A 25,001-nucleotide genomic window follows, 5' to 3' on the forward strand; every position below is an offset into this window, starting at 1 on the left:
ATGTGGCACCCTTTAAGCAACTGTCAGAGCTTTGACAAATTTTTTATTCAAATTCTACATAGCATAAAGAAGGTAAGTGGGTGCTCAAAGGAGTTTGGATGGTTGATATGTTAATGAAAATGTGGCTCATAGCTAAGCTTCCATTTTCTCCATTTGATTTTTGAATAGGGTCATGGAATTTCTAAATTTCAAAGTTCTGTTCTTTTAAAAGAGATTTTTTTTTCCATTTACTCCTTTAAGATCTTTTGATTCTTTGGAAAGCCCAGTGCTAAGCTTACACCTGCTTCCAACATTGATGAGTACCATTGGGGAAATCAGGAATTGCACTGAGCGACATCCTCGAGTAGCTCAGGAATGCCCCTGGACTCTCCTCAAACTTGTGCACATAGACTGCACAGGTGGAAGACTTGCCCTTTCCTCTTCTTCCTCTTAGATCCAGATTTTGGATTGATCATAAATGGAAGGAAAACTGACCTGGCTCCACCCCAAATTTTAGCCCTTGAATGCAAAACTGCCCAATTTCCATCCTCTCACAACTTAGGGATTTGGGCCCTGTTCCCGATTTGTATTCCCATCTAACGAGCCTCCAATCTGAAGGACTGATTTTTTTTTTATTCCTGTTACTGTCCTGATTCATCAAACAGTTACAGGGCAGAGCTGAGGTAAACATTGGAAGAGAAACACTGATTATCATTTGAAGTTCACTCAATCTGATTCTGGGTGGTTTAAGATTGTGCAGCCAACACTTCCACCAGAAACAGTTGGCGACAGGGGTCAAATGGCACAGTTTGACTCAAAAGCAATTTTCATGTTAATTAGCACTGGTACGTTACTTCCTCAACCCAGTCAAAAATTATGGGTGATACTGGTTGGGAGGCAGCCATTTGTAATGTTAATCAAAAGCTGAAAGAATATCTGGCTGTCATTTTTCCATGATCCTTTTAGGCAATTCATGCCTTTAAGTCTTCAGTATTGCTGAAAAGAGAGACTTTTTTGTCGAAGATTATTGTCTTGCACTCATCAGGACAATTCACAAAAAAATGCTATTGTCAGGGAAACAACATATTTATACAGTATGAGAAGAGACTGCTGATTGGTTGGCAGGTAGACTCTGATTGATAGAGGCATTGCCATGGAGAATGCACCAGTTGATGGTGACTGGCAATTAACTGCCATGCAGTGTTTGAAATTTAAACCAGGCAGCTTGACTCTGATTGGCCAAGACATTGCCCTGGGGAATGAACCAGCGAATAGCTGCCACTTATTTTGTTTAGCTGAAACAGGTGCAATGTGTGTACATGTTCTTTCTGCCTGCAAAGAACAGGGCCCTGCGTATATGTAGCTTCCAATGTATGCAAATGCGCCACACTGCAAGTCCAACTGACAATCCTAAATTGGTTGTCAGCATAAGTCTTAGCACGCTGTTGGACACTGTTTTGAGCTTTGCAAGCAGGGCTGGTTGGGGACGGTCCATAACTTGCCCGTTGTGAACAGCGGAAGGGTTTGATACATAGGGACATAGGGCCTACATACCTAGCATCACACTGGCACTGAAATTCATACAGCATACTACTTATTTGTGTCGTTGAGCTGCCTCGGGGAGGTTGAATTGATGTTTAAAAAAGTAAATGAAAGGTTTAAAAAAATTACTTAAACATGTGCCATGGGACATGTTTTTATATTTATGAAATTTTTAAAATTAATTTAATAAAAGTTTTAGGAAAGCTCATCCCGCTCGTGGATGAGGTTCCCTAAAAAATGCGAAGGCTGCTTGGGCTTTTTGCCTGCCCGCCAATCTTAAGGTTGGACAGTTGGCGTTAACAATCACACTAATTATTTAGTTAATGGCCTTAATAGGCTGTTTACATTTCGGCAGATGCACAGCCAACTTCAGCGCTCGCCCGCTGAACGAAATATTGCTTGGTGACACCGGGACGCAATCTCGACATCATCATGTGTCAGGCCCGTCCACACACACCGACTGAAAAGTTCTGCCTTAAGTTATTTGTATTTGATAATAGGTTTTACAAGACACTTTTCAAATTATTCTAATGTCTCTCTTGTCCTTTTTCATCTTGAATATGAAGTTGGAATATTATATTTAGAAATACATAGATAATAGCTTCACATCCTAACTATACATACAGAGTGGTTCTGTTCTAAAATTGATACAGCCTTAAAGTGCAAACATATTTTCACCTAGAAATGCAGGCCACACAGTGCACAGCCTCCTAAGCCCCTAATAGTGAGCAGAGAGTGCACGCTCATTATGAGTCAAAAGTGTGCCAACCACCATGTTAGTAAAGGCCAAATAATTGGCATACAGTGTTGATGCCAGAAACAAGGGACCTAACATCTGTTTAAGGCCTCTCTGCAAGATTGTTTGCCTTGAGGCAACTAGTAGTGCCTGCACTCATGAAAATAATGACCTAACAGGTAGTCCTTAGAGAAAATACCTGTTAGGCTGCAAGGAACAAAGTTAAAGTTAAGAATATGCACACTATTATGCATGTGAACCACAGCCTCCCCCCTTCCATGAATTTCACCACTCTCTTCCCCTCTTCTCTCAGCGAGCTGTGGATGCGTCTTAGGTGGCAGCAAATCAATGATAATGAGGCCCAGGGCCCAATATCAGGTCACTCTTGGGCCATTCAGGCACAGGGATCATTCCCTGTGCCCAAAATTAGTTTGCTTGAATTTCTAGTTTTGATCCTCTAATTTGAATTTGTTTGAGTTTGAGAAGATTGGCTGGCTGACAGAAAACAGAGAATATGCATAAATAGGTCTTTTTCTGATTGGCAGGATGTGATGAGTGGAGTCCTACAGGGATCTGGGCTGCAGCCTCAACTTTTTACAATTTACATCAATTACTTAGATGAGGGGAGCAAAGGCATGGTAGCTAAATTTGCAGGTGACACAAAGATAAGTAGGAAAGTAGGCTGTGAAGAGGACATAAGGAGGTTGCAGATGGGTATAGATAGGTTGAGTGAGTGGGCAAAATGAGTGAGTGGGCAAAATTCTGGCAGATGGTGTATAATGTGAAGTTGTTCATTTTGGCAGGAAGAATTAAAAAGCAGAGTATTACTCAAACGGAGAACAACTACAGAACTCTGAGGTTAGAGGGATTTAGCTTTTCTAGTGCATGACTAGCAAAATGTTCGTGTGCAGGTACAGCAAGTAATTGAGAACAAAAACAGAATTACCTGGAAAAACTCAGTAGGTCTGGCAGCATCGGCGGAGAAGAAAAGAGTTGAAGTTTCGAGTCCTCATGACCCTTCGACAGAACTTGAGTTCGAGTCCAAAAAAGAGTTGAAATATAAGCTGGTTTAAGGTGTGTGTGGGGGGGGGAGAGAGAGAGAGAGAAGTAATTGAGAAGGCTAATGGAAAGCTATCCTTAATGACGAGACGAATTGAACATAAAAGTAAGGATGTTATGCTTTAGTTATACAGTGCATTGGTGAGACCACATCTCGAATACTGTGTGCAGTTTTAGGCTTCTTATTTAGAGAAGGATGTAAACGTGTTGGAGGTGGTTCAGAGGAGGTTTACTAGATTGATACCCGGAATGAGTGAATTATTTTATGAGGAGAGGTTGGGCAGACTGGGCTTGTTTCCACTGGAGTTTAAAAGAGTGAGGGGTTACTTGATTGAAGTATATATCATTCGGAATGGTAGTGACCAGGTGGACATGGAAGGGATGTTTCTTTTTCTGGGTGAGTCCGGAACTAGGGGGCACTGTTTTAAAATTAGGGGTCGCCTTTTAGGACAGAAATTAGGAGAATTTTTTTCTTAGAGGATTGTGTGACTTTGGAACTCTCTGCGGGGAGGTGGGGTCATTGAATATTTTTAAGGTGGATAGATTCTTGTTAGTCAAGGGAATCAAAGATTATCGGGGGTATCTGGGAATGTGGAATTTGAAACACAAGCAGATCAGCCATGATCTTATGGTGGAGTAGGCATGAGGGACCGAATGGCTTACTTCTGCTCCTATCTTGTATGTTTGTATGAGTTACCTGGAGGGCACCTGGTACCATGAAACCATTTCCCAGTATGAATCAACACTGGCAGGAGAGGAGGGGGAAACAAAATGGTTGGCAAAAGTCCTTCCCACTAGTATCTTGCCTTGTTGATTGCATGTTATTTGTCATTCTGTTCCTAATTCTCCTTCCATATCTGTCTGCCCATTGATCTCTTTCATGAGTAAAATTTTCCAATAAGATACATGAATTGAAAATGCTGTTGTTAATGTTCAACCTGTGCTTTGTTATAGATTGATAAAATTTGACCCATTCAACAGGGCAATGGTACTTAAATGGTTTAGTACAATATAATTCACAAATAAATAAATATTAATATATTTTACTGTTGGTTAATGAAAAATTGGAATATTAATATCAATCTGACAATCAATATTATTCCATCTGATTTAGTGTCTTACCTGTGATTTCTTTGTGTTGCCTGAATCAATGATTTGTTTCAAAACCCAACTACTTCGCTTGAAAATAGGGTCTAAACTCTAGAAAAATTGCCTTTTGTGCTTGACAGCTGGGAAACACTCCTGCACTGTTTGATAGCAAGATAAAACACCTGTAAGAATATTATTCATTGGAAATTGCATATGGTTAGTGTGTTGTAATGATTCGTACCAAATTAAGTTTGTTACTCAATTTCTCTACTCAAAAATAAAGATATTTGTAAAACAACAATGGAAATATGTGCAACATTTTCTTTCAAAATTTTCCATTTTAAACGATGTGACTGAAATGCTGCTGCTGGGCATTTAGATTTTCTTGAAACATAATCCCTTCCCCTTTGTATTACAATATTAATCAGATTTTTATTATAGTTTGAATTTAATTGGATAAATTCCTGAATCACTTCCCTGTATTGTAATGAAAGTAGAGGGATTTTTTTTTTTTTGTTTTTGAACATCAGCAGAAAAATACCAGATTTGAACATTTTGAACCTCTGCTCAATGTTGAACCAGGTGTTTTCTTTGAGGCCATATTCCTGACTATATTTTCGACATGTCAGTATAGAAGAGGTTTCTTATCCTGCTTCTTCCTGTTGTGTCGCAACACATCAATGAAATGTCAAAGTTTCAATTTCAATTTATTTTGTATTTGTCCTAGGTGCAGCTGTGCTAAGTATTATTTTACAGCATCTTCTCAGTGGATTGATAACAACATTGACATTTAGTATCATGATGTTGTGCACCCAGAAGGCTGAGGAAAGAATACAGGTAAAATTGGTGTATTTTATGACATAGTCATTATTTTGCTAACCTGGTATAGTATTTCAGTGTTAGTTAGCTTATCCTACATGTGAAATTTAGAGTAGACAATTTGTGTTACTCATATCACGCTATCCTGTTCTTGAGACACACTGTTTAGATAAAACAATTATTTTTATCGGTCCAATTTTCTTCTGCCATAAACATCAATGTCATTTTATCCTGTTATAAGAACAGGTTGTTAAAAATAAGAGCCTATTTGAAGTTGCACAATGACTGGTTTTGAAAAGGCCACAATCCACTGGATTTGAATCTGAAAATGATGTATACATTCCAGCTGTCTATTATGTAAAGAAACTGCAGCACTTTTGCGCAGGGGAGCAGGTTTAGAGGATTGGGCAAGACCTTTACCATCTTTCCTACAGTCATCAAGTATTGCTATTCAACTATAAATACTGTCAATTGCAGCAACTTCCTTATGTTCCTGCCCTTATATTTAGTCTTTCTATTTCTTCTGTTTCCACCATTTTAACTTTATTTTGTAGCCTTGCCACAAATATTTTAAGAACCTAGGCCAGAATCTTCAGCTCAGTGAGCAGCGGCAGGGCCCGCACGCCGAGGCGTAAAATGACCATGTCCTGACGTCACCACGCGTCATTTAGATTTTCAAAGGCTTATTAAGGCCAATTAAATAACAATTAAACTAATAAACTGAGCTGCCCGTCCAACCTCATCCATGGGTGGGATGAGGTTTCATGAAGGGCTTATAAATTAAATACATTTTTTCATTAATGTTCATTGACATGTCCCAAATCATGTGACTCTGTCAAATGAGGGGACATGTCTTAAAAATTTTTTCTTTTCTTTATTAAAATTTTTCTAACTTAACCTAATTTCCCTGAGGCAGCTCTGTGCCTCAGGGAGATTTCTGTGCTCTTTTGCGCGCATTCATGAAAGAGCGCAGGCCCCGACTCAGGAAACCCTTCCCCCGCCGGCACAGGGAGCGCTTAGTGCTTCTGGACGCACGGCATGCTGGGCGGGCCTTAATTGGCGCAGACCCGATCAGGGGTGCCGATTGGGTCCGCGCCTGCCCCTGCACAATCCCCCCGATGTTGGGATGGGATGTGGGAGGGCGGGATTCCTCCCCCTATGAATGTATTTTGGTGCTTTATGTATGTTCTATGAATGCACGATTTACTGCTGTATATAATTCTATATTTTTGGATACACAGATGCTGTTCCAGTTAAATGCTGACAGTCATGATACTGTCAGTTTGTTTAGTTACCAGATTTCTTCATGAAACCTTGTGGTGAAATATGGAATTGTCAAAGCGCTGTAGGGTTGGAGGAGGAAACCTCCAAATTGAGCTTTTAACGAGAAAAAGCAAAATAACCTTACCTAAGATGATGTTAGGAGGATTCAACGGTTACTTAATTTTTTTAATTGCCCAAACTTTGGTTACATCTGGTTTATCTTTTGATGATCTGCTTCTATCACTGCTTGTTTGTCCCTACAACCACACCAACCCCCTCCACTTCTCTCTCTCTCTCTCTCTCCCCCCTCCCACACACCTTAAACCAGCTTATATTTCAACTCTTTCTTGGACTCGAACTCAAGTTCTGTCGAAGGGTCATGAGGACTCGAAACGTCAACTTTTTTCTTCTCCGCTGATGCTGCCAGACCTGCTGAGTTTTTCCAGGTAATTCTGTTTTTGTTTTGGTTACAGTGCTTGCTGGCTTTTAAGATTTGGAAGGGGCTTGACATGATAGACACGGAGAGGTTGTTCACCCTAGCTGGACAATCTAAAACAAGGCAACACAGCCTCAGGATAAGTGGCCGTCATTTTGGATTGAGATGAGGAGAAATTTCTTCACTCAAAGTGTTTTGAATCTTTGGAATTCTCTACCCCATAGGGATGCTCCGTCATTGAATACACTTAAGGCTCAGATTGACAGATTTTGGTCACTCAGAGAATCAAGGGATATGGGGAGCGGGCAAGAAAATGGAGTTGAGGCAAGAGATTGACCATGATTGTCTTGAATAGTGGAGAAAACTCAAGGGGCTGTAGTGTATACACTTGCTCCCATTTCTTAAACTGTCACTAAGGATCAAACCATTGGTTTTAAATTGACAAACCAGAGTAAAGGTTCAAGGCTTATAGTGCAAAGCAGTGCAATATTAATGGGTTGAGTCTCACCTATCATCTCTATGCTTTCTGACCTACATTGGTTCATAGTTCACCAATGCCACAAATTTAAAATTCCCTTCATGTTCTTGTCCTTCCCTATCTTAGCTTCCTCTTCCAACTCAACTTTTAGAACTCCGTGTTTATCCAGTGCTGGCCTCCCATATACTCCACCCCCGCACGCGCCCCCCCTTCCCACCTCCATCACTCTCTTTGCCTCATCACTGGTGGCTATGCTTTCAGCTGTCTATGCCTTAAGCTCTGGAATTCCATCCCTAAGCCTGACTGCCTCTTCTCTTCTTTCCACCTTTTAGATGCTCCTTAAAACTTACCTCCTTGACTTTGGCCTTCCTTAAAGCAGTCCTAATGTCTCTTCCTTTGGCTCAGTGGCAATTTTCACTCCTGTGAAGCAAAGTGAATAAGTGCATGGTAGTTCTCGTAAGTTTTTTCTCAATTATGTACGAAGATAGAGGGCCATTAAAGACTAGGAGGGATTCCGGGGGCAGATTCAAGTGTAGTCTTAGAATATGGCAGACATTTAATGGCAATTTTGTACCATTCTTTTCAACTTATAACATAATGTTGATGCTATTATTGACTTTGTTAAAGTAGATGTGGATATAGGCCTTGTTACAATTAGTGATTTAAACAGTTTGAGCTGATGGCCCTAATGGCATTCATCCTAGGATACTCAAAAAAATGGGTGCAGTTTTCTGTGAGTTATTTTCTCATGGAGCTCACTGGTGTTTGGATTAGAGGGAGGTCTATTTAAAAGGGGAAACATCAGAACGAGGAAACTAAGGACTCATTTGCTTGACTTCGCTTACAGATAAGTTACAAAGAATCATTAGAGATATACTGATGACCAACTTGAAAGAGAAAAGGTTCTGAGGGAATCTCGACACAGCTTCTAGAAAAAAAATGTTCCTGTCTCACCAGCATGGTTTTCTTGATGATCTGGTTAACATTGTGTACCTATGCTTACCAAAAGACTCTGACAAAGTGAAAACCTTGAAGTAGTTGAGCCTTGTGAGATTGGTGGGTGGATTTTGCAGTAACTAAGTAGCTGGTTGTATTTTGTGGACAAGAGGTAGATATTAATAGTATAGGGTCTGTGTGGGAGTGGTCCACAGGATGGAGACATTTGGGAGGGGTATCGGGAGCTTTGCCTTTCACAATTTATGATCAGGAAACATCTGTCTTTGTGGGGATGAAGTCTCTTGTAGAGATGACACCCTCCATTGTGTTGTATGACATCACCACTGTGCTAAATGGGTTGATTCAGAACAGATCTGGCAGTGCAAAACTGTGCATCCACGAGGCACTGTGGGCCATCAGCAGCAGCAGGATTGTATTAAACCACAATCTGTAACTTCATGGCCTGATATTTCCCTCACTCTACCATGAACATCAAACCAGGGGCTCAAGAAAGGAGGTTATGTTGGAGCTGTATAAAACATTAGGCCACAGCTGGAGTACTCTGTGCAGTTCTGTTCACCACACTATAGGAAGGATGTGATTGCACTGGAGAGGGTGGAGAGGAGATTTACTAGGATATTGCCTGGGCTGGAGTGTTTCAGCTGTGAAGAGAGACTGGACAGGCTAGGATTGTTTTCCTTAGGGCAGATAAGGCTGAGAGGGGGACCTGATAGAGGTATACAAAATTATGAGGGGCATAGATAGGGTGGATAGAAAGAAACATTTCCTGTTAGCGGAGGTGTCAATAACCAGGGGCATAGATTTAAGGTAAGGGGCAGGAGGTTTAGAGGGGATTTGAGGAAAATTCTTTTCACCTAGAGAGTGGTTGGAATCTGGAACTCACTGCCAGGGGTTGGGGTGGCGGGGGGCGAGGTGTTAGAGGCAGGAACCCTCACATTTTAGAAGTATTTGGATGAACACTTGAAACCCCATAGCATACAGGGCTATGGACCAAGTGCTGGAAAATGGGATTAGGATAGATAGTGGCCGGCACGGACACGATGGGCTGAAGAGCCTGTTTCTGTGCTGTATAACTCTGTGACTCTATGACTGTAATCCTGGTCCAATGAGGAGTGCAGGAGAGCTTTCCAGGAGCAGCACCAGGCATACCTAAAAATGTGTCCATTACATGAAACTACAATATAGGCAAACATGCGAGGTAAACAACATGATAGACAGGTCCCACAACCAGCAGATCACATCCAAGTTCTGCAGTCCTGCTGCATCCAGATGCAAATGGTAGCATTTAACCAAGTGTGGCATCAAGGAGCCCTAGCAAATTTGAAGTCATTGGGAACCAGGGGAAAACTCTCCACTGATTGGAGTCATGTCCAGCACAAAGAAAGATGGTTGTAGTTGTTGATAGCCAATCATCTCAGCCCAGGACTTTGCTGCAGGAGTTCCTCAGGGTAGGATCCTCGGCCCAAATATCTTCAGCTACTTCGTAAATGAGCTGCCCTCCGTCATAAGATCATAAGTGGGGATTTTCACTTATGATTGCACAGCATTCAGCACCACTCGCAATCCCTCATATACTGAAGCAGTCTAATTCCATATGCAATCAAGACCCGGACAACATTCAATCTTGGGCTGACAAGTGGCAAGTAACATTCATGTCCCACAAATGTCAGACAATGACCATTTCCAACACGAGAGAATCTAACCATCCCCCCATTAACATTCAATGGCATTATTCTCACTGAATCCCCTACCATCAAAATCTGGGGTTTACCAGTAATCAGAAACTTAACTGGACCAGCCATAAAAATATTTGGCCTCAAGAGCAGGTCAGAGTTCAGGATTCCGAGGCGAGTAACTCATCTCCTGACTTCGCAGAGCATTTCCAGCATCGACAAGGCACAAGTCAGGAGTGTGATCGAATACAATTCACTTGCTAGGTGGATTGCGGCTCCAACAACACTCAAGAAGCTTGATTCCGTCCAGGACAAAGCAGTGCACTTGATTACCATCCATCCTCTGCCTTAAACATTCACTGCCTCCATTTTTGAAGTACAGTGGCAGCAGTGTGTACCATGGACTGCTGCAATTCGCCAAGTCTCCTTCAATAGCACCGTCCAAACCCGCAACCTCCAATACCTAGAAGATTGAGGGCAGCAGATGCATTGGAACACCGCCACCTGCAAGTTCCCCTTCAAGTTATATGCCACCCTGACTTGGTACTATATCTCCATTCCTTCACTGGCGCTTTCTCAAAATCCTGGTACTGCCTTCCTCACAGCATTGTGGGGATATCTACACCATGTGAACTGTATCAGTCCAGGAAGGCAGCTCGCCACCATGTTTTCAGGGCATTTAGAATAGGTAATAAATGCTGGCCATACCAGTGACCCAATCTCCCATGAACAAAAAGCGAACTTTCAAGGTGCTCAGTAAATTGACCAAAAACTGTTTACTGCATTCTTAAAACAACCAATGTACAAGCGTTGAATTTTATGGCCTCCTGGGGATGGGAAGTTGGAGGGGTTGGGTGAGGCGGGGTGGTAGAAGTGAGTGCACTGTAAAATTGGGTGATTGAGTATCATGCACAGTGCCGTTCCCAGCACCTCTCAACCCACCAATTTTACCAGCGGTGGGGTAGGTGTTGGATGGCCTGCTCACCCACGGGCCAATTGAGACCCTTAACTGGTCTCTTAAGGGCATCCTGCCGCCACTGCTGGATTTTACCCATGGCTGGGGGTTGCCGACGCTATTGTCTAGCCGGCAGAGTGAAATATGGCAGGCTGTTGGCTGAGCAAGGGAGGATGCCTCCTTTTCAGACCCTGTGCCAACTGGAGACTCCTCCAAGGTGTTCACCACACCCACCCCCCTGCCTTTGTCATCCCAGCCGCTCACACCCTTGCTTCCTCGCTGGGCTCTGCCAGCCCGGCCCCACTGAGACCCCAGACTTACCTTGAAGTCCGGCTTCATCGCAGTAGGCTTCCCTCTCTCTGGGTGTGCTCCAATTGCAGCAATGGCTACCGCTACCAGTGGTGCTGCTGGGACCAGAGAGCCTCCAGCCATTTGATGGCAGCTCTTGCAGCTGGACCTTCTACTCCTGTAGTGGCGGAAGGTCCACCTTAAGCCAATTAAAGACCTGAATGGTAGCTAAATGCAGTGGGGTGAGATGGCCAACCGGGACGGTTTTGCCTCTGACTTTTCTGTCCATGACCCCACCCCCAGCATAAAATTCAGCCCCATGTAAAACCTTTAAGGGTAAGGTTGTTTGAAATTTCCTATGGATCAAATAATCACAGAAACATTTCTGAGAAGATGGAAATGAAGACTTTGCTAAGTGACAAAGAAGATCCTTCACGGCACACAGCTGAGTTATGAGGCATACACGCAAGAACTTACAAGTCAGGCTATTCTACTTCTTTAAGAATGGATGGTTTATTTTGCATTAAAATGCACTTACCTTATGGAGTTCATCTGAGGGGGACAATCATATAATTTTATCTTAATGTGTTTCAACTGCTTCTTGTAGTGAAATCTGATCACCAGATACTTTTGTCTGTAATCACAAGCTTCTAATGATTGAATTCATCTCTCAAGTGATAATTTGGGAATGGGTGGTAAGGGGGACTGGTGGGGGTGCACAGGTTTGTTTGTTGTCTATTGTATTATTGGGCATTGTAAGTGCCAGACCGAATCTGCGCTTGCCCCTTGCATTCTTGTGTGTAAATGGAACAGGTTACATAATCTCCATTTCCGTTTTATCGTTTGAGGTGGTCTCCAACATTTCAGCACTTGCGAGACTAATCATTAGTTGATGCTTTGAGTGCTGCATCATGTCACAAGCTGTCTCCTTGTATTGGGCAGACCTGAGGTAGCCCTTCGTTAGAGTTTTCAGCATTGCCTTGTGGGCTAAGAGAGCCCTTTCTTATGTGTCCTATTAATTGTATCTCACCCTCTTACCATATAAGTCTTTCTTTATGCTTACTAATTAACAAATAGTTTACATATCTCTTAATTTCTCTATCAAAGAATCAGGTTCTGCACTTTAAGTTTATCTTACAGTGCTGAAACTCTTTTGATTGAATATTAGGATTGCCAGACTCCTTTTGGTCTCCTTCTGAACTGCCCACAACACATTATTTATTTTATAAACTTACCAGCTGTGCACTCTGATGTTGATCAATGACTTTGATAGGTCCTGGGATCTTTTTGGGCCGTCTGCTGGTGGATCAGTTAAAAGTTACATTTTCTGGCCTCAATATTCCTGGGGCTGGAAAAGGCATATGTAATGGAGGGTGTCTGGATTATGGTCCAGATTTAGATTCTACCTGTATCCCCTCATATTTCAACCAAATCTTGATCTTCTACCTGCCTTCCTCCTCTGTGTTAAAGTGACATGTCAAATCCAAGTTCCCAGGCTTTCTTGGGAATATCCTGCCTTTATGCCATTGAAAGGCCTCAACATGCCACTGAAGGCCTGGCAAATTCTTTTGGCACCTTGGAAAGGCCCAGAATTTTTAATACAGTAATTGATCCTGGCGGGTGTTGATCATCTCCAATGTTAGATTCACCACAGTGCAAAGAATTTGACATTTTCTTTTCTCTTTCTTCAGCCCATTTGGGCAGTGGGAAATTGTGCAAGTGACCCCCCCATCCTCTCAATGACTTGGTTGTAGGTTTGAAGCAAGGCTGGGCAGGGAATGTTCTCGGCCACACTTACTCTGGTGAAGCAGGAATTTCCAAGCCTCTGCCTCACAGATGTACATAATTAGCATTGACTACTTCTAATTATCAATAAAAAATGATAATAGAGTAATCCTTTGGCTTCAAAATTTAAGTAGCATTACACACTCTCTCAAGCTTGGCCTAAATAGCCAAGTGGTTATGGTACTGGGTTTGTAACCCCAAGATCAAGAGTTCAAATCTCACAATGGCAAACTATGAAACAATGTAACTTCATCTGAAACAGATGGAAACAGGTTTACTCAAAAGAGTATCAAGAGTTCAAATCTCACAATGGCAAACTATGAAACAATGTAACTTCATCTGAAACAGATGGAAATGGGTTTGTACTCGAAAGAGTTACACACTCTCTCTTGCGCAACACTCTCACTTTCCCTCATGTCCCTTTTCCTTGCTCCCTGTCCATCTTCTCCTCTCACTTTATAAAGTTTATAGAACAGAAAACAAAGGCTACAGCATGTGTTTTATGAAAGCACTGTAATTTCTTCTCTGTCACGCAAGACATGTTCACATCTTCTGTTCAGTGAAGGTTTTGTGAAATGTGACCTCTAATTTTGAAAAGTGTTTGAGCAAAAACTGCTAGAAGCTAACAAAAAGCATTCCTCATCTTAGCTGACTAAAAGGCACTTGTGCATCCGGGGGAATTGGGTAAACTGCACATGTTCAGTCTGTGTATTCCAAATTTAGTTCACAATGTCACAGCTCTGGGCAAAGATATCAAATCCAAACCCAAGTTTTTATGAGATGCTGAGGCCTTCAAGTCAAAACTTCAATGAATGAATTAGTAACAAGATTTGTCTGAGAAGAGTGCCCTTCAACATGAGGCAATAGGGAAGCTTAACCACTTGGCATGAAAACTTGCAGCTATCTGGCTGCACTGTTTGCTTCTGTCCATGCCTGTGTTCATCTTTTATGGAACAGAGTCATTTCAGTTAATATCAGCTAGGCTGCCACAGGAGCATGGGTGACTGATGTATTTTACAGGAGAGCAGAGAAATGATTGACTTCTGGCATCATGGCAAGGCAGCGACAGGTATGGCCACCCACTTTATGCGACTGTAGACTTTCCCAAGGTTCAGGGTGCATTCAGTAGTACTCACATTTCCTATGTGAGGTCCTACAGAAAACCTGCTCAATCACTTCAACACAAAAAATTTCCACTCCCTGAATGGACAGATTGTGTTTGAAAAAACACAAAGGATACCTCATGTCAGCGCAGGACAACACTGGAAGTTGTCACAACTCTGATTTCCCCAAACTTTTCATGGAATAAAATCATTTCAGCAGATGGTTTGTGAGGAAGCCTAATCGCTCTCCCCATGAATAATTGTCCCACTAGGAGTGTTGGGAATGCCCGCTCTAGCAATCTGCCTCTCGGGAACAACGTGCCTCAAATTTCTCATGCAATATGAATGCAATGTTATCTTGTAAGTCACACACCATCCTGACTTGCACATACACCACTGTTCCTTCATCATCACTGAGTTAAAATCCATTACAGTCAGATTTTTAAGGACCATTTCAAGTTGCAACCTCCCAGTGAAAGTTTTCCCATTTTGCACATCCTTCTGCTTGATTTATGGTCTGCTTAATAGTGGAAAGTTAGCAGTTGGTGGAAAAAGTATTGTCACTACCTCCTGTGCATTATTTCCCTCCCATAGGCTGATGCTTCCGGCAAGCCTGAAATTTTTAAAGGGCGGAATTTTCCACCCAGAAGACTACATGTGGTGGCAGGTAGGGGAAAGTGTCACATTCTCTGCTGGACAGGGTGGCAGGTTTCCGTGCCAGATCATCCACCTTTCTGCTCATTATATATGCATGAACACGAAGGACGTTGTATCTTGTGGCTGGAAGGGCTGGGATTTGCTTCACCGTGACCTCATCGGATCATCTTTCCGGGCGCCATGTTTAATCCGCACCCGCACACATCATTCACTGTCTGCAGCCAAGCACTGGTCGTGGTGAGTGAAGGCCCCGAAAGGAAAAAAGCCAACTTCCCCCAAGTTCAGCGACAATGCATTTCTGGATATTGTGAGGCATGCCGGGACATCCTTTACTCCCCTGATGGCAGATGGAGACCCACCAACCTCAGCACGCCAGCTTGGGTTCATGTCGCCCAGGTAGTCAGTGCCAGTGCTTCTCAGAAGAGGACCACCATCTAGTGCAGAAAGAAAATGAGTGATTTCATACGTTCTGTCAGGGTAATTCAATCTTCTCCTCACTCTCAGCTCACACTCTCAGAAGCCCGTCGGACATTCGCAGGGTTACAGTCCACAAGGGACCTCACACACTGCCAGCACAAGGAACATCACCACTGACTCTGTCACGCACACTTTAATATCTTCATCTTCTCTCACATCCTGTGCAGCTCGCATCCTCAGCCCTAACACAGGTCCACTCAGCACCCAAAGAAGGCAGGCATCCTTATCGTCTGTCTTGGCATCCGTCCTGCACATTGTCTGGCCATTTGTTTCTGTGCAGGAGAAGATCTCCTGTAACAAAAGGGAGAAATCCCAGACTTGAGGGCGGATGCCTGAGCTCAGGACGCTCATACAATATGAGGAGCGTGCGGCACAGCTGGCCGGTGATGATCGGGACCTTGCCCGCGCCAAGGGTAAGACCAGTGTCTCCCAAGCCAGTGAGAATCCATCACCAGCTCATCTTTCACCCAGTGAAACTGTGAGTGCTTTGTAATGTTGTTGACTATGTAGCCAATCGCTTATCTCTTCTATCTTTGACAGGCACCAGCAGGAAAAGAAAGGGGCCCCGTGGCAGCCAGCCTATCAGCCCCAGCCCCCACATCGCCTCAGATGAGGATCATGAGGACTCGTTGGGTGAAGACACATCACAGCATTCACCTGCACCTCCCACCAGCACAGATGCACACACTCAGGCCACAATCTGATGAGCAGGGCACATATTCATATGCACCGCAGGTGGACGCCTAGACATCCAAGTCACCGGCACTCAGAGGACTGCTGGAGGCCAGGTTGTTGCAGAGTCCGAATCAGATGATGAGCCTCTGGACTGGGCCCTCACAGATGTTGCAACTGCAAAGACAGACACGTCTAAAAGGTTATTGCACAAGATAGGAGCTCACGGTATTGGGGGTAATGAATTAGCATGGATTGAGGATTAGTTAACACACAGAAGACAGAGAGTTGTGATTAATGGGTCTTTTTCAGGTTGGAAAGACATAATTAGCGGAGTGCCGCAAGGATCAGTCCTAGGGCCTCAGTTATTTACTATCTATATTAATTACTTGGAGGAGGAGGCAGAGTGTACTTATTCCAAATTTGCTGACGATACAAAAATAGGTGGGAGGGCATGTTGTGATGAGGACATAAGGAATCTGCTAGGGGATATAGACAGGTTGAGTGGGCAAAATTAAGAGATACTAGGAGCATAAAGGTAGCACAGGTGACCTCAATCTGTGTATTCTGTGCACAAATGTAAATAAATTTTGACTCATTCCCCTTCTCATTTTCTGTATGCCTCTTCTATCTGATGATACTCTCCATGGTCAGTCAAGCATCACAGATGCCCCCTCTCCTCCTAGATATCCCATAGCAAGAGACCCAAAGCAGGCCAGGGGTCTCAGCCCTCCAGAGGACACCCGCCAAGCTTTTGTGGTGTCTAGAACCCTCTCATTACAGTGCCTGACTGTTCTGTGCGCAGTATCGATATGAATGAAGCGTCTGCCTCTAAGAAAGTTGTGGGTTGGCCAAGGCATCTTTGAGAGCTGCTTCAGAGGTTCATATAATGTTACCTCACGAGTTCAGAGCCTGGATACTGCTTTAGTCTCCTAATGCTTCTGAATTGTAGAGTGCTCAGTGTGGATCTTACAGGATTGAATGGTGACACACATCGAGTTGGTGCATCTTTCATTGGCTTCCATGTACTTTCCATCAGCCTTATGTGTGTTCTACATATGAACCCAAACTCAGAGCTCTTATGCACTCCTGTCTGCCTGCAGCGTTGTCCACACATACACCTGAACAACACTCCAGTATTAGTCTCAACCTTCCCACCTTCATGATTCAGAGCTATGCACCTCACTGACACATGTTGAACCTTGTGACTCCTGTCAGATGGTTAAAACTGAACAGCTGAGGATGTGTATGCAGAAGCCCCAGATGCCTGACTTGGACATGGGGGGAGATGCAGTGCTGGGCCAGAAGGTCTGACTCGTGTCTTGTCACATTGACCATCCCAGAGGCAGATGGTTAATCGACATGGCAAATGTGCAACTTACAATTGCATCGCTTTCCCTTTGCATATGTCAGAATGTTGGAATGAAAATGTGGAGGTCTCAAATGGGATCAGAGCAAAGCTGCAAAATATCTGATCTGTGCTCCTTATTATCAACGATTTGGGTCCTTAATGCGTTGATGGAGTGTCAGCGTTTTCGGGCGCAGAAATACCCTGGTGAGGCAGCACGGGAAATTGGGAGACTCCAAACGGAGACATGGTCTTGACAGACAGCAGACTATGCTGCTCCTGAAGCTTTCATGGTCCATTGAAAGGTGAGCTGAAGTGCAGCTTTGCAGCCATTACTGAGAGTTACAGATGACTGTGTCCTGAAGCTGTACCTAACACTGGGCAATGAGTATGATGATGAGGCCTGAACACTTATCTTACCTGAACGATTGCCTATGCGGACAAAATGCAGTGTGGATTCAGAGTCAAACTCATGAAGGTGAAAGCCACTGGGTGATGATTGTCCTCCTTGTGGCGCTTTGCCACACTGTACGCATACTGCCACAAGAGCACTGAGGATTGCAGAGTTGCTCCTGCCTCTGGAAGGCTGTGTTAGGTGGTGGAATGTTGGTGAGATGCTTGGAGAGGCTGCAACATCTCAACTCTGCTCACAGAACACTCCTTTGCAGTTATTATCCCATAACAGAAAGGCCTCATGCTCCAGAGGCTGCCATACCTTCCAAAGGTGAGAACATGACGCAAGATTGTAATTCTTCATTCAGAAATGGATGCGCTACGTTGAAATAATTAGGTTTGCACCAAGGTAGTGAGCTGGACCTAGCATGGAGGGCACTAGTCAAAGAAGCCGGATTTTTCATGCCTGCCATCATCAGGCATATTCGGTGGCATGAGTGGACAATATGGCACATTTGCAATCGTCTGCTCAGCCCGCCAATGGCGTTCTCCACCATTGGACGATGGGAACCTCATAATAATACATCAGCATATCATTATTAGGCCAGCCCGTTGGAATTGTCCGCACATAAGCGACGTGCACTTGATGGGCTGTACTTTGCTTGGGGCTTCAAGATTTGTTTGTCTACCTTGCTTCAGCCAGCACTCACAGACATCAGCTTGACTGACGGCACCACGTCACATTTAAGGGGGCTTACGGCAGGTTTCTACCTACCAGATCAGCCATATGTGGGTGGCTTTTAAATGGCTGCAGGGCTAAGGCTTACTTGGCAAAGGGGAAGAAGTGGCCTCAGGCGAGGGAAGAGGCTGCAGGGCGAGGGCTGTTCTGGAGAAGGAGGGTGTCCAAGGGTGTGTGTGGGGGCACATGTTGATCTGTGCAAGTGGCGTCAAGATGGTGAGGGCTGAGGAGGCAGTCTCCAGAGGAGATGAGGCCAGATGGACATGTGAGGGTGTGTGTGTGAGAATGGGTGGTGATGTCCCTTGAGCTGGCAGTGAGTGAGATGCCAGTGAATGTGTGATGGGCTTGTGAGTGTGTGAGTTTAGCGTGATGAGATGGCTGCCTTACCCTGGCTGCACGGATGAGATCATTCATCCTATATCTGCATTGGATGGCCAGCCTCTTCTGTGCAGCATTGGCACTGATCACCACTGTCATCACCTACAAGCCAGAGTGGTAATGTAGCTGCCCCTCCTGCGGCCAGAGCGGGGGTAAAGGACATCACAGCGGGTCTCCACAGCGTCCAAAAGGCGTTCAAGGGCTGCTGTCTTCTTGCCTTTCGGGGCCATGTCTTCTTTGCTGCAGCCCTGGGCTGGAAATATGGTGCCTGGCATGATGAAGCAGTGAGCTAATGGCGTGACAGGCGAATCAGAGTCCACCCATCATGGAACCAGCGTGTTTCCCAGGAATGCATAAATAATGTGGCGGGTTTGGGATGATATGGCATGAAAAGCCGCTATGACGGCCGGCAAGTGAAATGTTGTTTTACCCGCCCACTACCGCACTCAGTGCAAATCTGGGACGATTCCACCCAGAGGCTTATATGAGCTACTCGTCATTATTCTCTTGGAGCCTGGTGGATATAAGCATGACACATGCAAGCCTGCCTTGTCTGACCTGTGCCATGGCCTCTTCCTCTGGAGCCTCAGTTTCCTCGCCCTCATTGAGCATAGCCTTCTCGATATCCTCATCATTGGAGGAGATGTGCAACTGCTCCACCTTGCGTTCTGGCAAGACATACCCACTTTGGAGCACCAGGTTGTGTAGAATGCAGCAAGCCATGATGAGCCCCTCTGGGATGAGTACTAGAGAGCTCCGCCTGACCTGTCCAGACATCGATAAAGCATCTTCAAGATCCCAATGGTCTCCTCAATCAGTGAGGGCGTTGCAGAATGAGCAGCATTATACCTCTCCTCTCTGAGGCACATGCATCCTCAACCATGTACTTTGCGGGTAGCCTTTGTCACTGAGGAGCTAACCCTGGATGCGCTGACAGTCCTGGAGACCTGTGACACCTGCGAGTAACTCAAGATGTATGAGTTTGGGATCTTCCAGGGTATCTTGCACATACCTGTATAATATGCTTCTGATAGTTGCAGACCAGCTGCACATTGAGAGAGTGGAACTCTTTCCTGTTGATGAATTTTAGAGCTGCTGCCAGGGAGCTCTTAAAGCCACATGTGTGCTGTCGATGGTACCCTGCACCTGTGGGAATCTGGAGATCGCTGCAAATCCCATTCTGGCAGCCTGGCTGGCTTCATCTAGGGAGAGCTGGATGTAATTGTGCACCTTGCTAAATAGAATATCAGTAACCTCGAAAGTGCATTTGTGAGCAAATGCTTGAGAAATCCTGCAGAGATCCCGAGTGGAGTCTTGGAACGAGTCACTCTCAAAGAAGTTCAGAACAGCGGTTGCTTTTCAAGCCGCTCGATCCCTGCGCCCTCAACTCCACCTGGAGAATGTGGCAGATGTGGCGAAGACGTCTAGGGCACTGTCACTTGCTCATCAAGAAGTATGAATGGTATCTTCTGTACACCCTTGGGGCAGGATTTTCGGGTCTTCGGCCCCAGTGGCCCCTGTTCATCAAGGTGAGGCTCTTCCCTTAGCCCAGCCTGGCAGCGATGGGCCATTTTTCTCCTCTTAATTAGTTGCCTGTTTGCCAGCATGAAGGCAACGTTGCCTGCTTCATCCTTGAGGCACTTGTGCTTCTGTCTGTGAAAACATTGAACAGAAATATGAATGAACATGAGGCTGCATTGGTCACCTTCCAGTCACTAACTAGGGAGTCAGTGTGGAGCCCATGGGTCACTTTCATCCCGGTCATTACATCTCCATTTAGCCCCTTGGAGCACAATTGCAACCTTCTGGATCACCACTAGAGCACCCAGCAACCACGACTTCCCTTCACCTTTGCCACCCACCCCAAAATGACACAGGCATGACAGGGCTTTGACACTGGGGTTTGGATCTGACTGATTTCTGCCCAGCAAGAGAAACCTCAATCAGGGCACTGCCAAACTGTACCCTTTGGATTATGCAGCAGCCCCAACTTGCACTCATGCTATGAGAGTATTGTGGGGGAGGGGGCCTTCAAAATCTTAAGTTGTCAGCTGCAATGTTTAGAGTTGCTACAGCCATGAGGCATATGCATTTTGGCCTGTGGGCTCTTTTCAGTTGGTTCCTTCTGACACTCGGGATTTTCCACAAGGGAACAAAGGGTCTTTGGAAGCCAATCCTGCAATGACCCCAACAGGGTTTATACTCTTGCAAGAATGCACAACATGAATTAAGGCGCCACATTCCCTAAATTGGCATTTGACGCAGCATGTCTCAGTTGTGCCTCCCTTTCTACTTGGTTAAGCAGAAATGAGTAGAATACCACTTCAACTGGCCCACAAGTGCAGTAATTGACTCTTTGCACAAGCCCTGACAGCCCTCCCTGGCAACTTATTTCATAGCTTCTTTTTTGAACTGCATCATTGGATCAGCTTAAAAAATGGTGCTGCTGAGTGTTTATACCAGGCCAGCTTTGAGCCCCTCTCTGTGACCGTTGAAATCCCCCCCCATTATGCTGGAGGAGCATCATGTGCAGGTTTCCTTCCCTCAGCCACTCTCCTTCCTCCCCGTCTAATCCTTGATCCCATCATTATAGTCATTGATATCCCTTCCCACTGAACTGCTTGATGTCCCGATGCCCCTTGTAGACCTGACCCTCCTCCACCTTGAGGCCCATTGGACTGTGACTTACAGAGACCCTCACCCGCCCTCCATAAGACTATCAAGTGTCCCCCCCCCCCACCACCCCTTACATTACCTGTTCCTCATCTACAGGCTGCAGATGCCTCCCCTGTCTATGACAGTGCCATCTGCAGCTCAGTGTCAAGTGATCCACCCCTAGGACCGATGTGTGTGAGGGACTGACCATGCTCTGGGCACCATGCTGGGCATGATGGACATGGGATGACAGGCCCTGCCTCTCCCTGGACTGGGACCAGCACAGGCGTGCCAAGCACAGCTCTATAAATTGTGGGACAGGTCCACAGGCCTGTCTATGCTTTCTGGCCCCGACTTCCTGTTGCGCTATTGCCCAGGACTGCCTATGCTTTCTAGGCCCAACTAATTTCCACTCACCCCACCACCCCACCACTCCATGTGTATCTATGCTCCCTTCCTCAGTCATCTTACTCCTTCCAGTCAAGCCTTTACCCTCCAGCCTCTTCCCTTGCCTCTGTCCTGTCTCAGCACACCCCCACCCCACTCAGTGAAGCCTTTGCCCTCCAGCCTTTTCCAATCACACCTGCCCCCACCCACCACCCCCCTCTGCCTTCCCACTGGTCTCGCATGGGAAGCTTTAGCTATGACCCCCCTTGAGTTCCCGTTGGTCTTGCCTGCACAGCCTTGGGACAGAGTCAGAGCAGCCACAAGGACGGCACAGAAAGGGAGGCGGACATACCTTGAGCTCATAAGGTGAAGTGGTGTTCACCGGGGGCATGTCACTTATATCCAGTCATGAATCTCGCCGGTCTAATTAGCCGCCGGCGTGGTCATTTGATCTAGAGTGAGGGCGTGATTCTAGAAAACTGCCTTTTTTAATGAGTATTCATGATATTCAAATGAATGCATTGCAATTCCCACCATGGCACGATAGGCTAGCCGAACTGCCATGGACGTTGGGTGCGGAAAATTGCAAACTATTTCAATGCCAGCCGGAATCTTACTTTGGACAGTTCTCCACATTTTCTCATCCTGCCGCCGTGACCCCCGCCACTGATGGGATCGGAAAAACCCGCCCAAAGTTGCAGTGTATTCCTTTTTATGCACAAATGTTATGCCTGTATGTGCACAGAGAGCGGATAAGAATTGGCAGTTTGTTTCTTTAAAGTCCCCTTCAGCTGGCCCTGTGCAAAGTAATTATGGCTGAGTGAATGCAGATTGTTGAGCAAGGCTATAAACATCACCCAGAAACCACCTGTTCAAATAAGCTTGGGGAAACCAAATTCAAAAGGATGAATATATTGCCTTGATTTAAAATTCTCATCCTTGTTTTCAAATCCCTCCATGGCCCTGCTGCTCCTTATCACTTTGATCTCCTTCAACCCTACAACTCTGCAAGATCTCTGCAATCCTGGCTTCTTGTGCCCACCCCTATTTTAATTGCTTCGGCGCTGGTGGCATACTTCCAGCTGCCTAACCCTCTGTGCTAGAATGTTCTCCTTAACCTTTATACCTCTCTCTCCTCCTTATGACCCCCTTATGACCTTTCTTTTTGACCAAATTTTTGATCACCTGCCATAATATCTCCTTGTGTGGCTTGGTTTCATACTTTATTTGTTAAAGCTCCTGTGAAGAACCTTAAAAGGTTTTATAATGTTTAAAGATTGTATTTAAATGCAAGTGGTTGCAACAATCTCCAATATAGCTTGCAATGATATGTACCAGTGAAATTGAGAGAGCGGCTGAGTATAAAAAGATTTGATATGCTGACTGAGAGAAGTGGTAGGTTGTCTACTAGTTGATATGTGATGCATTGGTTTTAATTTTCCAAAACTCCCTTGATTCGGGGAAGGTCCCATTAGATTGGAAGGTAGCAAATGTAATTCCTTTATTTAAAAAAGGAGACAGAAAGTTGGAAACCACAGGCCAGTTAGCTTAACATCTGTCGTAGGGAAAATGTTAGAAGCAAATATTAGAGAAGTTATAGCAGGGCACTTGGCTAAACTCAAGGTCATCAGGCAGAGTCAACATGGTTTTGTGAAAGGGAAATCGTGTTTAACCAACTTATTGGAGTTCTTTGAGGAGTTAACATGCTGGGGATAAAGGGGAACTGATGGATGTACTGCACTTAGATTTCCGGGAGACATTTGATAAAGTGCCACATCAAAGGTTATTGCAGAAAATAAAAGCTCATGGTATAAGGAGTAATATATTGGCATGGAAAGAAGATTGGCTATCTAACAGGAAGCAGAGAGTAGGCATAAATGGGTCTTTTTCAGGTTGGCAGGATGTAATGAATGGAGTGCCATAGGAATCTGTGCTGGAACCTCAACTGTGTTTACAGTTTGTACAAATGACTTGGATGAAGGGATTGAAGGGATCATTGCCAAATTTGCTGATGCCACAAAGATAAGTTGTGAAGAGGACATAGGAGGCTACAAAAATATGTAGGTAGGTTAAGTGAGTGGGCAAAGATCTGGCAAATGGAGTATAATGTGGGAAAATGTGAAATTGCCCATTTTGGCAGGAAGGATAAAAGAGAAGCTTATTATCTAAATAGTGAGAGATTGCAGAGCTCTGAGGTGCAGACAGATCTGGATGTTCTAGTGCATGAACCACAAAGGCTAGTATGCAAGTACAGCAAGTGATTAAGGAGGTTAATAGAATGTTATCATTTATTGCGAGTGGAATTGAATACAGAAGTAGGGAGGTTATGCTTTAGTTGTACAGGGCACTACTGAGACCACACTTGGAGTACTGTGTACAGTATTGGTCACCTTATTTAAGGAAGGATGTAAATGCGCTGGAAGCTGTTCAGAGAAGGTTTGTCAGACTAACACCTAGAATGGGTGGGTTGCCTTATGAGGAAAGGTTGGACAGGCTGGGCTTGTATCTGCTGGAGTTTAAAAGAGTAAGATGCAACTTGATTGAAACATATAAGATCCTGAGGGGTCTTGTCAGGGTGGATGTGGAGAGGATGTTTCCTCTTGTGGAAGAATCTAGAATGAGGGTCAGTGTTTAAAAATAAAGGGTCACCCATTTAAAACGGAGATGAGGCGAAATTTTTTCGCTCAGAGGGTCATGAGTCTTTGGAACTCTCTACCTAAAAGGTGGTGGAAGCAGAGTCTTTGGATATTTTTAAGGCGAGGTGGATAGATTCTTGAAAAGCAAGGGGGTGATAGGTTATCAGTGGTAGGTGGGATGGAGACTTGAGGTTACTATCAGATCAGCCATGATCTTATTAAATGGCGGAACAGGATTGAGGGGCTGAATGGCCTACTCCTGCTCCTTGTTCCTATATATGTACTGTTTTGGTCTTACAAATAATATATATTCTTTAAATTAATGGCCCTTATAAATGACTCTTTATGTTTCAGATTTTTGGCTCCCTGGAACAATATATTTAATTGAGAAAGCTTTAAGAAGCCTATTCTTAAATTGGCGAAACTGCTTAAATTGGTATGTCATTAAGGAAGTGAAAGATTTTTTAATAAAGTTCACTACAGTTGTATTTAAAAAT

The 25,001-nt window shown here is 44.5% G+C and overlaps 1 protein-coding gene across 2 annotated transcripts in view; it reads left to right on the plus strand.

Moving 5' to 3' along the window:
• Window positions 1–25,001, plus strand: part of mfsd3 (major facilitator superfamily domain containing 3) — a 107,398-nt gene that overhangs the window by 47,725 nt on the left and 34,672 nt on the right. For both annotated transcript variants that reach the window (XM_041185510.1, XM_041185511.1), the window contains exon 5: window positions 5,133–5,242. In XM_041185510.1, the coding sequence (XP_041041444.1) occupies window positions 5,133–5,242 (110 nt within the window). The remainder of the gene's footprint in view (window positions 1–5,132; window positions 5,243–25,001) is intronic.

This window comes from Carcharodon carcharias, chromosome 4 (assembly GCF_017639515.1).
Source record: "Carcharodon carcharias isolate sCarCar2 chromosome 4, sCarCar2.pri, whole genome shotgun sequence".
Taxonomy (NCBI): Eukaryota; Metazoa; Chordata; class Chondrichthyes; order Lamniformes; family Lamnidae; genus Carcharodon; species Carcharodon carcharias.